The following is an 11,504-nucleotide window of genomic DNA, read 5'->3' on the forward strand; positions in this document are numbered from 1 at the left end:
CCTGTGGGCTGTGGCTGCTGCCCGGCGCGTGGCTCTGCCAGCTGGCGTGGGGCACTGGGAGCGCTGCCCCCGCCCAGCCCCGCGTCACGGCCCCGCAGCCAAGGCCGGGCAGCCGGGGCCGCGCCCAGTGGAGCGGAAGGAGCTGGCAGCGGGCGGGACAATGAGCCATTCAGCGGGCGAGCTCCTTGGGCAGCCCCAATTAGGGCAGCAGCCAGGCGCTCTGCTCGGCGGCCAAGCCGCGATGTGCCAGCCCTGAGCACGGACAAGCGCCCTTGGGTGCGGGACGCCCCCTGCACCCCCGATCGATGGCCCTGCCCAGACTCAACCTGACCCCCCAGCCTGTGTGTGGCACGTCTGGCATGGGGGTCTGGCACCCACAGGGTGAAGGAGAGGCAGCGAGCCCAGCGCCTCGCCCCTCCCAGCCCCCCTCTGCCCCAGGTCCCCTGAGTGCCACTCTCCCCATTATACAACTGGGGAAACTGAGGCACCAAGTGAGCGAGGGACTTGCCCAAGGTCAATCAGGGCCAGAGGCCTGGCTCCCAGCCCCCCTGCTCTAACCCACTGGATCCCTCCCACCCAGGAGCCCTGGCCCCCAGCCCCCACCCCGGCTCTGACTGGCACAGACTGTAGATCACACCAAGCCCCAGGTCCCCCCCATGTTTCCCTCCCCCACTGCCCCTCCAGATGGGCCAACAGGTGTCATCTGTCTGGGGGGAGGGACACAGACCCAGACTATCCTCACTGCCCCTCCCCCCGGCTTCCAGCTGTGATGCCAGTTGCCCCTGGAAGGGGGGACATGGGGACTGCCCCCTGGGTTTGGCTGGTGGTGGGCCGTGGGCTGGAAGGCACCCAGCAGATGCAGGCCCCGGCCAGCTGGTCAGATGCTCCAGAGTGGGGGGGGACCCGGCACAGGAGAGGCGCCTCCCCCCGGGCTGAAGCACCAGTGCCAGGGCAGGGCCCTGCTACCAGCCTGGCCTCCAAAGGCCCCAAGGAAGAGCTCAACTCCCCCCCCCCCCCCCCCGCCAACTGACACCTCCAAGAATCAGACCAGCACCCCAACCCTGCAACCTCAGGAACAAACCAGGGCCAGCTTGATACAGGAGTCCATGCATGGGTCACCCCCACCACCCTGCCCAGCCCAGCATGGCATGTGGGGGGGCCCACGGCCGGGCTAGCAGGGGCTGCAGGGCGGGAGTGAGGGGCACCGCAGAGGGGCGGGGGGGCTGCGGGGCGGGAGTGAGGGGCAGCGGCAGAGCTGGGGGGGCTGCGGGGCGGGAGTGAGGGGCACCGCAGAGGGGCGGGAGTGAGGGGCACCGCACAGGGGCGGGGGGGCTGTGGGGCGGGAGTGATGGGCAGCGGCATAGCTGGGGGGGCTGCGGGTTCGGGAGGGGCACCGCAGAGGGGGGGGCTGCGGGGCGGGAGTGAGGGGCACCGCAGAGGGGCGGGGGGGCTGTGGGGCGGGAGTGAGGGGCACCGCAGAGGGGCGGGGGGGGCTGCGGGGCGGGAGTGAGGGGCACCACAGAGGGGCGGGGGGGCTGCGGGGCGGGAGTGAGGGGCACCACAGCGGGGCGGGGGGGCTGCGGGGCGGGAGTGAGGGCAGTGGCAGAGCTGGGGGGGCGGGGCAGGAGTGAGGGGCACCGCAGAGGGGCGTGGGGGGTGCGGGTGGGGAGTGAGGGGCACCGCAGAGGGGCGTGGGTGGTGCGGGTGGGGAGCGAGGGGCACCGCAGAGGGGCGGGGGGCTGCGGGTGGGGAGTGAGGGGCACCGCAGAGGGGCGGGGGGAGCTGCGGGTGGGGAGTGAGGGGCAGTGGCAGATCTGGGGGGGCGGGGCAGGAGTGAGGGGCACCGCAGAGGGGCGGGGGGCTGCGGGTGGGGAGCGAGGGGCACCGCAGAGGGGCGGGGGGGGGTGCGGGTGGGGAGCGAGGGGCACCGCAGAGGGGCGGGGGGAGCTGCGGGGGGGAAGTGAGGGGCAGTGGCAGAGCTGGGGGGGCGGGGCAGGAGTGAGGGGCACCGCAGAGGGGCGGGGGGGCTGCTGGGGGGGAGTGAGGGGCAGTGGCAGAGGGGCGGGGGGTCTGAGGTGCAATACGCGGGGCCGCCGCGCGGTGGCGCTGGGGTCCCAGGACGGACCCTGCAGTGGGGGCGGGGCGCTCGGCCAGGGGGAAGGCCCCAGGCCCCGCCCCGGGCGGACACGGGGACTACAGCTCCCGGCATGCACCGCCCCAGCCCCTCGGTGCCCCGCCCCCGGCTCGCGGGCGGGCGGGCCTGGCGCGCGGGGCACGGCGGGAGCTGTAGTTCTCCCCGTTGCCGTGGAGACAGGCCCCGCCCCAACCCGGAAGTGGGTGGGAGGCGGTTCTAAGATGGCGTCTCCTCCTCAGGGGGGCCCGATGGCGATCGCCATGCGGCTGCGGAACCAGCTCCAGGCCGTCTACAAGATGGACCCGCTGCGCAACGAGGTGAGGTGCCGCGGGGCCCCCCGCACCGGCCGCGCCTCGGGGCGCGCCGAGCAGCGCGCATGCGCGGGCGGAAGAGGGGGTCCCGCGCCTGAATGGGCGAGGGAACGGGCCGCGCATGCGCACCGGTGACGGTGCGCACGTGCCGTGAAGGCGGTGTCTGGCGGTGCGAGGGCTGCCCGTGCGCATGCGTGAGCCTGCCAGCCCCCCTCCCCCCCCGCGGGGACTCTGCGTCCGCCCCCTAGGCCCTGCCCCCAGGCGGGCTGGGGCAGAGTTAAGGTGAAGTTGCCTTCGGGGAGGGACAGGCCAGTGTACAGTGGGGCAGGGGGTAGCCCTGTCCCTCACCTCCCGCAGCCTGGGCTTCCCAGCCATGGAACCCCTGACGGGCCCCCCCGTCACGTTCCCAGGGCCCCTCCACTCCCTGCCCCCCACATCTGCAGGGGACCAAGTTGGGGCAGTGCGGTGGGGACCCTGCGAGCCGGCTCCGCCTGCAGGCTGCTCTCCCTGCGCGCGGAGCATCTTGTGCCCGGAGCCCCGCAGCCACGCCCACCCACGGGCACCTGCCGTGATTCAGGCCCTTGTAATTGCAAGCAAAGGCCCCTCCCCGTGGGCTGGGATCGCCAAGGCAGCTCCCAGCGCCGGGAGCCGCCTCGTGCTGGGGTCCGGCCCCCTTCCATCCCGGAGCCTGCAACACGCCGCACCTTGGGGGGAGTGCGGCTCCAGCCCCCCGGAGTGCAGTCCCTGCGTGGCCCTGCCCCCGCACAGGCTGCTGCTGGGGGACACCCCAGCCCCGAGCCATCCCCTGCAGGGCAGGAGGGCCCCTCATTTGCCAGCCCATGGGGCGGGGGGGCTGCGCAGAGGCACTGGCCTCTCTGGGCCCCTGAGGGAGGGGAGCTGACAGCCACCTGGCTTCCCCGCCTCTGTCTGGCCTGGGAAGTAGTGTGGGGTGTGGGATTGAGCAGGCAGGAGGGGACATCCCAGGGCAGGATCGCAGGGTCTGTGGGTCGGGAGTGAGGGGCCCCAGCAGAGCTGGGGGGGCGAGGGGATCGCAGGGGCTCCGGGTCGGGAGTGAGGGGCCCCAGCAGAGCTCGGGGGGGAGGGGATCGCAGGGGCTGCGGGTTGGGAGTGAGGGGCCTGGTGACATGTGCCTCGTCCGGCAGGAGGAGGTGAAGGTGAAGATGAAGGAGCTGAACGAGCACATCGTGTGCTGCCTCTGCGCCGGGTACTTCATCGACGCCACCACCATCACCGAGTGTCTGCATACCTGTGAGTGCGGGGCCAGGCTGGGGGCACCAGGGCACAGGGCTGGTTCACGTCAGTGGGGGCAGCAGGCTCCTGCACCTGAGGGCCGGGGGACGGCGTCTGTCCGTGAGGCAGGGCTCCCAGTGGCTCCGCTGCTCCAACTGGCCCGGCTTGGCCCTGCCTCTGCTGGCCCCGGGTCTCCAGCTGGGCCGGTGTCTCCTGGGGAGTTAGGAGCCCCTAATGCATATGAAGGAGCCAGGCGGGCCAGGGGCGGGGGGAGACACTGCGCTGTGTAGGGGGAGCTGGTTGGGGGCACCGGGGAGGGTGGGGGGCTGGTCCGGGCCCAGCCTCGGCCTCTCCCCCCCCCTGCGCTTTCAGGGGTTGCTGCTCCAGCGAGCGTGGCCAGCAGACGTGTGTGTGGCCAGCAGGTGGCAGCACCGCACCGCCCTGTGTGGCTGGGGGGCACCGGCCCTGAGCTCTGGGGGGCGCAGGGCGACCCTGCGGGGGGGGGGGGGGGGTCAGCGGGAGCCGACCCAGCGCCTGCAGGAGGAAGCTCCCTGGGGTGGGTCAGCTCCCGCAGGGGCAGGGGCAGGGGCTGCTGGCTGAAGCCGGCTGCGGGGTGGATGGGCCCGGGGTGGGGAGCCAGGCCCTCCTCCTGTGCTGCGCTGGCGACAGCGGGAGGGGGCTGGGCTGGGCTGGTGCTGCTGCCCCCTGCGTCCCGGGCTGGGCCTGGCTCTGACACCCGGCTCCCCCGCAGTCTGCAAGAGCTGCATCGTGAAGTACCTGCAGACCAGCAAGTACTGCCCCATGTGCAACACCAAGATCCACGAGACCCAGCCGCTGCTCAACCTCAAGCTGGACCGCGTCATGCAGGACGTGGTCTACAAGCTGGTGCCCGGCCTGCAGGAAAGTGAGTGGGGGGGAGGGGTGCCGGGCTCCGCTGGGGGGCTGGGGATGAGGTGGGGCAGCTGTGAGGAGCAGGGGGTGGGGTGGGGGGCTCTGCTATGAGTATCGGGGGGCAGTATGCGCCCCACCTGCAGCCCCTGCGTAGGGACCATCGGCACAAAGGGCCGGGCCTGTGACTGGCAGACGCCCGGGTCGATGGCTCCACACCGCAGCCCTGGTGGCTTCCCAGCCCCCTGCCTGGCCAGGCCTTCAACCCAGAGCACACAGCCTGGGCCGGGCCCTACGGGGGTGGTGGTGGCAGGGGCTGTGTGTCTGGGGGTGGAGGCGGAGGCCCCGGGGGGGGGGGGTGAGTGGGGCTGGGGGCCCTGTGTGTGGGGGGTGGAGGCAGGGGGCCCTGTGAGAGGGAGTGGGGGGCGCTGTGGGGGGGTGAGGGAGGCTGGGGGCCCTGTGTGTGTGTGTGTGGGGTGGAGGCAGGGGGTGAAGCCGGCCGGGTGCTGAGCGCTGTCCCTCCCCCCGCAGGCGAGGAGAAGCGGATCCGGGATTTCTACCAGTCGCGGGGCCTTGACCGAGTGACCCAGCCCAGCAGTGAGGGTGCGAAGCTCCTAGCACGCTGTGCCTGGCCTGGGGGGGCTCTGAACCCTGTGCTGGCGGGGGGGGAGGGACAGGGATCTGGCACATGGGGGTGGCAGTGGGAGGGGGCAGTGGGAGGGGGCTTCACAGAGCTGGGGGAGGACAGGGCGATGGGGAGGGAGGGTCTCTACAGAGCTGGGGTGGTGGGAGGGCGAGGCGGCTCTGCGGAGCTGGGGGGACGGGGCGGCGGGGCAGGGGGCTCTGCGGAGCTGGGGAGGCGGGACGGAGCGGTGAGGGAGGGGGATCTGCGGAGCTGGGGAGGCGGGACGGAGCGGTGAGGGAGGGGGCTCTGCAGAGCTGGGGGGTGGGACGGAGCGGCGGGGGAGGGGGCTCTGCGGAGCTGGGGGGACGGGGCGGCGGGAGAGGGAGCTCTGCGGAGCTGGGGGGGCGGGACGGGGCGGGAGGGGGCTCTGCGGAGCTGGGTGGCGGGACGGGGCGGCGGGGGAGGGAGATCTGCGGAGCTGGGGGGCGGAATGGGGGCGGCGGGCAAAGGGGCTCTGCGTAGCTGGGGGGCGGGATGGGGCGGCGGGGGAGGGGGCTCTGCGGATCTGGGGAGGCGAGGTGGGGCAGCGGGGGAGGGGGCTCTGCGGAGCTGGGGGGGTGGGACAGGGTGGCACTGCAGGGGGCTCTGGGAACTGTGGGGTGGGGCGGTGGGGGCAGGCTGTAGCTGTCTCTCCCCGGGGCGTCCATCCTGCGCCACTCTCAGCTGTCTGCTGGGCTGGGCTCCTGCCCTGTGGGCCCTGGTTGGCTGCGGGGGGCCGGGCCCATCGCTGTCTCTGCGTCTCCCCAGATCCCGTGGTCGACACGATGGGTTTGCCCTACAGCAGCTTCGACCACTCCCGTGCCCACTACTACCGCTACGACGAGCACGTCTCCCTGTGCCTGGAGCGGCAGAGGTCAGTGGGGCGGTGCCCGCGGGGGGCGGGAAGTGCCCTCCCAGTGCCCCCTGCGCCTGCTCTGAGAAACGGCGCGCCATGCAGCCAGTGCTGGGGTGGGACTCGCAGCTGCTCAGGGCAAGAAGCCCGGGGTGGGGCCTTAGGGAGACCAAGTGAGACTTTGGCCAGCGCTCCGGGGTTAATGCGACCTCTCTGGGGAGGGGCCGGAGAGCTGAGAGGAACGGCCTGGTCTGGGCTTGACATGGGATTGGGGCGGCAGAACGGGCAGCAGCCCAGCGCCCCATCGTAGGCGCTGCAGCAATGGGGCGAGGGGCAAGCACCCCCTGCTGGGTACGAGCTCTGCCCATCCCAAAGCCCATGGACCCCTCGCTGGTGGCACCGAGGTCGGGGGAGGGGGAAGTGCTGAGGGTGATCTGGGCACAGGCCCCCAGGTGACAGGGACCGAGGCTGCAGGCCGTCCGTACCGGCGGGGCTGGGGGGGTGAGCGGCTGACCCTGAGCTCCCAGCGCCACGCTGCGGCCAGAAGGCGAATGCCGTCCTGGGCTGTGTAAACGGGGGATGCCGAGCAAGAGCCGAGGGTGGTTTTCTGGGGTGTCTGGCTCTGGTGCCCACAGCTCAAGAGGGCCGTTGAGAACTGGGAGGGGGCGGAGAAGAGCCCCAGGAAGGATCGAAGGGTTAGAAACGGGCCCTGGAGTGAGAGACGCAGGGAGCCCGGTGGATTTAAAGAGAGGGGTCAGGGTGGCTGGGTCCCCGTGGGACAGGCTCATGGGCCGGGGGCTGGAAGCTGAGGCTAGCCACGGTCAGACACGCTGGCCGGGGAGGGTCAGGGCTGGTGCGTCTCTGACGCGGCTCCTGTTCGAGCAGGGGGTCTGGCCCGTGCACCCCGGGCAGACGAGGGGCGCGCAGGGTCCCATCCGGCCGGGGGGGGGGGTGTCGGCGGCTAGGGGCTCTGGGCTGTGGGGGGGAAGGCGGAGGCTGGGTTTAGGAGCTCCCAGGGAGAGCTGCTGTGAAGAGGGCCAGACGGTGCCCATGTTGCACCCTCCCTGTGGGCACTAGCTGTGCCAGCGCCCCAGGGGTGGGTTTGCCCCTCCCACAGTTCTCATGGGCCGTCCCCTCTTGTCTCTCCCCAGCTCCAGCAAAGAGAAGAACAAGACTAGTTTGCAGGTAAGGCCCGGGCAGGGGGTGTGACAATGCGGTTCTGGCGGAACCCAACTGAGAGTGCCAACTCAGGACAAATTGCTCAAACAGGGCAGTTACAGCCCAAGGCTGGGGTTTTTTCCACCTCTAAGGCAAACCAAACCAGCCAGACTAAGAGGACTTTGGTCTCACCCCACTGGCTAACCACAAGTCACACAAGCAATCTCCTTAGACACTCCAGTTTCCCAGTATCACCACCAGTACCACTCGTTATGGGGACAAATGGTTATGAAAACCAAGACCCCAGTAAAAGAAAAAGGTTCTCCTGATCCCAAAGGACCAAGCCCCAGACCCAGGTCAATATACAAATCAGATCTTACCCACAAATCACGCTGTTGCCAGTCCTTTAGAATCTAAAATCTAAAGGTTTATTCATAAAAGGAAAAAGACAGAGATGAGAGCTAGAATTGGTTAAATGAATCAATTCCATACAGTAATGGCAAAGTTCTTGGTTCAGGCTTGTAGCAGTGATAGAATAAACTGCAGGTTCAAATCAAGTCTCTGGAATACATCCCCCGCTGGGATGGGTCCTCAGTCCTTTGTTCAAAGCTTCAGCTTGTAGCAAAGTTCCTCCAGAGGTAAGAAGCAGGATTGAAGACCAGATGGAGATGATGGCTGCTACTCTGAAACCAGCCTTATATAGTCTTTTCCAGGTGTAAGAACACCTCTTTGTTCTTACTGTGGAAAATTACAGCAAAATGGAGTCTGGAGTCACATGGGCAAGTTCCTGCATACTTTGCTGAGTTACAAGGCGTATTTGCTTCTCTCCATGGGTCAGTTGTATAGCTGATGGTCCTTAATGGGCCATCAAGCAGGCTAGGCAGAGCTAACACCAGTTTGTCTGGGATGTCACCCAGCAGCATAGCATAAGTTTGAAATACAGACAGTATAGAGCCAATATTCATAACTTCAACTACAAAATTGATACACACATATAGACAGCCTAATCATAACCAGTAAACCATAACCTTGTCTTAGACACCTCATTTGACCCTCTTTATACAAGATTTGGTGCCACTACAGGACCTTGGTTGCAACAATGATCTATATGGTCCCAGATTATATCAATAACGTCACAGGGGGTGACCAAGCTGTGCCGCTGGCCAGGGTGCAGCTCCCCACCCAGCAGACATGGCGCCGTCTGCTGGCAGCTGGGGGCACCACGATCCTGCCTGGCTCCCCGGGGGGGGGCTCTGGTGCCAGCATGCTGGGGCCGGACGCCGGCGTTTCCTGCGTTCGCTCAGCGGTCTGGGGGCAGGCGGGTGGGACCATGGCGGGGGGGGCACGGCTGTGGACACTGGCATGGGCGGGCTCCTCCCAGCCAGTGTCCTCATCCCCCAGCTAGCCAGGGCCTGGCCCTGCCCTGCTGTCCGGCTCCCCCGCGGGGGCTGGATCCTGTCTTGCTAGCTTGGGGGGCTGGAGGCAGTGGCCAGGCCCCTTGCCAGGGGTGGGGGGAGGGCAGCCTGGGTGGCTCCTTCCACTGATGCCTCCTGTGCCCCCCATCGGCCCCATACCCCTGGGCTGGGCACCAGCGTGTTCCCCGAACCCTGCTGGGCCCATGCCAGGGATGCCCCCTGCAGCTGGCCCAGGGGGCTGCGCCAGCCCAGAGCCCTGCCCAGCAAACGCTGCGCCAGGGTAGGGACAGGGAGGGTGGCCCCGGGGGGGAGGTGGACAGGGGGAGCCCTGGGGATCTGTGTGGAGTAGCCATGGGGGGGCGGGGGTTGGTGGGGGGCTGCAGGCTGGGGGTTGCCAGGGGTGTGTGTTGGCCGGGGGGGGTCTGTTTGTCCCAGACCTGGTGGCCCCCTCTGTGGTGCCCCAGCGCCTGCCCTCACCCGCTCTCCCTTGCAGCAGAAGTTCGTGCGCTGCTCGGTGCGGGCCCAGGTGCGTCACCTGCGCAGGGTCCTGTGTCACCGCCTGGGGCTGGCACTGCAGCACGTGAGTGAGCCACGCGGGCTGGGGAGGCTCTCAGGCTGGGCACCGTGGGGCTGGGGGAGGAGTGTCGGGCCGGGCACCGTGGGGCTGGGGGGGCTGGAGGTGCGGTTGGGGAGGCTGGGGAGGTCTCGGGCCAGGCACCGTGGGGCTGGGGGAGGAGTGTCGGGCCCGGGCACTGTGGGGCTCGGGGGGGTTGGGCCGGGCGCCGTGGGGCTGGGGTGTGTCAGACCGGGCACTGTGGGGCTGGGGAGGGTCGGGACGGGTGCCGTGGGGCTGAGGGAGGAGTGTTGGGCCGGGCACCGTGGGGCTGGGGGAGGAGTGTCGGGCCGGGCACCGTGGGGCTGGGGGGGGTTGGGCCGGGCGGCGTGGGGCTGGGGGTGTGTCAGACCGGGCGCCGTGGGGCTGGGGGGGGTCGGGACGGGCGCCGTGGGGCTGGGGGAGGAGTGTCGGGACGGGCACCGTGGGGCTGCAGGTGCGGTTGGGGAGGCGGGGGGGGGGGGGTTGGGCCGGGCACCGTGGGGCTGGGGGCGGATCTCGGGCCGGGCACTGTGGGGCTGGGGGGGGGGTCGGGACGGGCGCTGTGGGGCTGGGGGGAGGAGTGTTGGGCCGGGCACTGTGGGGGCTGGGGGGGGGTCGGGACGGGACGGGCGCCGTGGGGCTGGGGGGGGTCAGGACGGGACGGGCGCCGTGGGGCTGGGGGAGGAGTGTCGGGGCCGGGCACTGTGGGGCTGGGGGGGGTTGCAGGGGAGCCTGGGGCGGGGGGGTCCTCGGGATGGGCGCCGTGGGGCTGGGCCCATGCACTTGGTGATGCAGCGTCTCCGTGGCAGGTGCAGATCCTGTACGGCGGCGAGGTGCTCCCAGATCACATGACCATGAAGCAGCTGTGGCTGTCGCGCTGGTTTGGCAGGGTGGGTGCGGGGCCGCGGGCGCTGGCCGGGCAGGGGGGCGTCGGGCCGGGCACCTGGAGCGCAGCCCAGCAGCCAGGCTGTGTGCACCTGGGGGGGCAGAGCCACAAGGGTGCAGCCTCCTCCCCGGCAGCGGGGGGGGGTGCGCTGGGGGGGCTACGCTGGGGGCAGTGGGGGGGGTGCACTGGTGGGTGCGGGGGGGGTGCGCTGGGGGCAGTGGGAGGGGGTGCACTGGGGGGTGCAGGGACAGTGGGGGGGCCACGCTGGCAGGCTGCGGGGGGTGTGCGCTGGGGGCAGTGGGGGGGGGGTGCACTGGGGGGGGCTATGCTAGCAGGGTGCGGGGGGTGCGCTGGGGGCAGTGGGGGGGTGCAACTGGGGGGGGCTATGCTGGCCGGCTGCGGGGGTGTGCACTAGGGGCAGTGGGGGGGGTGCACACTGGGGGGGGGTTGGGCTGTGCTGGCAGGCCGTGGAGGGTGCGGGGGGGGGGGGGGGGACTGCGAGGGTCCCGCTGCCCCTCCCGCTCTCACGACCACTCTCTTGCCTTGCAGCCTGCGCCCCTGCTCCTGCATTACAGCGTGAAGGAGAGAGGAGGTAGGGGCTGGGCAGAGGGCGCTGCCAGTCCCAGAGACCCCCCACCCCCTGCAGCTCCCCCCCCCCGCCCCCTAACTTAAAGCCTCCTGCCCCAGCCTGAGTCTATTTTTTTGAATAAAACAGTTGAAAATCCCTGGCCGGCCGGGCCGTGTGTGGCACCGGGGCAGAGGGGGGCGGGGTACAGGGGAGCTTGTGCTGGGCGAGCACCCGGCAGTGCCCACGGGAGGGAACAACCAGCCCCCCCCCCCCCCCCCCCGTGCCCGCAGCAGTACCCAGCCGTCCCCACGAGCCCCACCCCGACCCCCTTCCCACCCAGCCGTGCCCGCACCATGCAGGGGGCTGAGGGCTGCATGCGGGAGTGACAGGGCAGGGGGCACGGTTGCCCCCCCGTTCCCCTGCAGGGAGGGAGCCGCGTGGAGGCGTTAACCCCAGCACCAGTTGCTCTGCTGAGCTCAATCGATTAATCACCGTCACCGCCCGCCCCCCCAGGAGTGATGGGGAAATAATGGGCCCAGGCCGTGGGGCTGCAGATAATGAGCCGTGAGAGTCATGGGCCCTGCGATTGCTGGGGGGCTCCCCCCGGCCAGCTTCACCGCACTCGGCCAATTCACCACGATTGTGGGCACGGTACCGCAGCCCACCGGGGGGCGCCCCCTCAATTCCTCTCTCCTGGGAGGCCTCGGCAGGGCTGGGGGCGAGCACAGGGGGATGGGCTGCTCCCGGCCGCGGGGGCAGGGAAAGGCGGAGGGGGGGCCCC

General features: G+C 70.2%; 1 protein-coding gene across 1 annotated transcript; it reads left to right on the forward strand.

The window, feature by feature from the left end:
* The first annotated feature begins 2,355 nt into the window (after positions 1–2,355).
* Positions 2,356–11,291, forward strand: PCGF1 (polycomb group ring finger 1). The gene is made up of 10 exons (XM_065405764.1): positions 2,356–2,451; positions 3,609–3,714; positions 4,448–4,600; positions 5,116–5,187; positions 6,017–6,122; positions 7,253–7,286; positions 9,168–9,254; positions 10,079–10,159; positions 10,705–10,747; positions 11,149–11,291. The coding sequence occupies exons 1-10, from the start codon at positions 2,356–2,358 to the stop codon at positions 11,289–11,291; spliced, it is 921 nt and encodes a 306-aa protein (XP_065261836.1).
* Positions 11,292–11,504: the final 213 nt, after the last annotated feature.

Source organism: Emys orbicularis, chromosome 5 (genome assembly GCF_028017835.1).
Source record: "Emys orbicularis isolate rEmyOrb1 chromosome 5, rEmyOrb1.hap1, whole genome shotgun sequence".
In the NCBI taxonomy this organism is placed as follows: Eukaryota; Metazoa; Chordata; order Testudines; family Emydidae; genus Emys; species Emys orbicularis.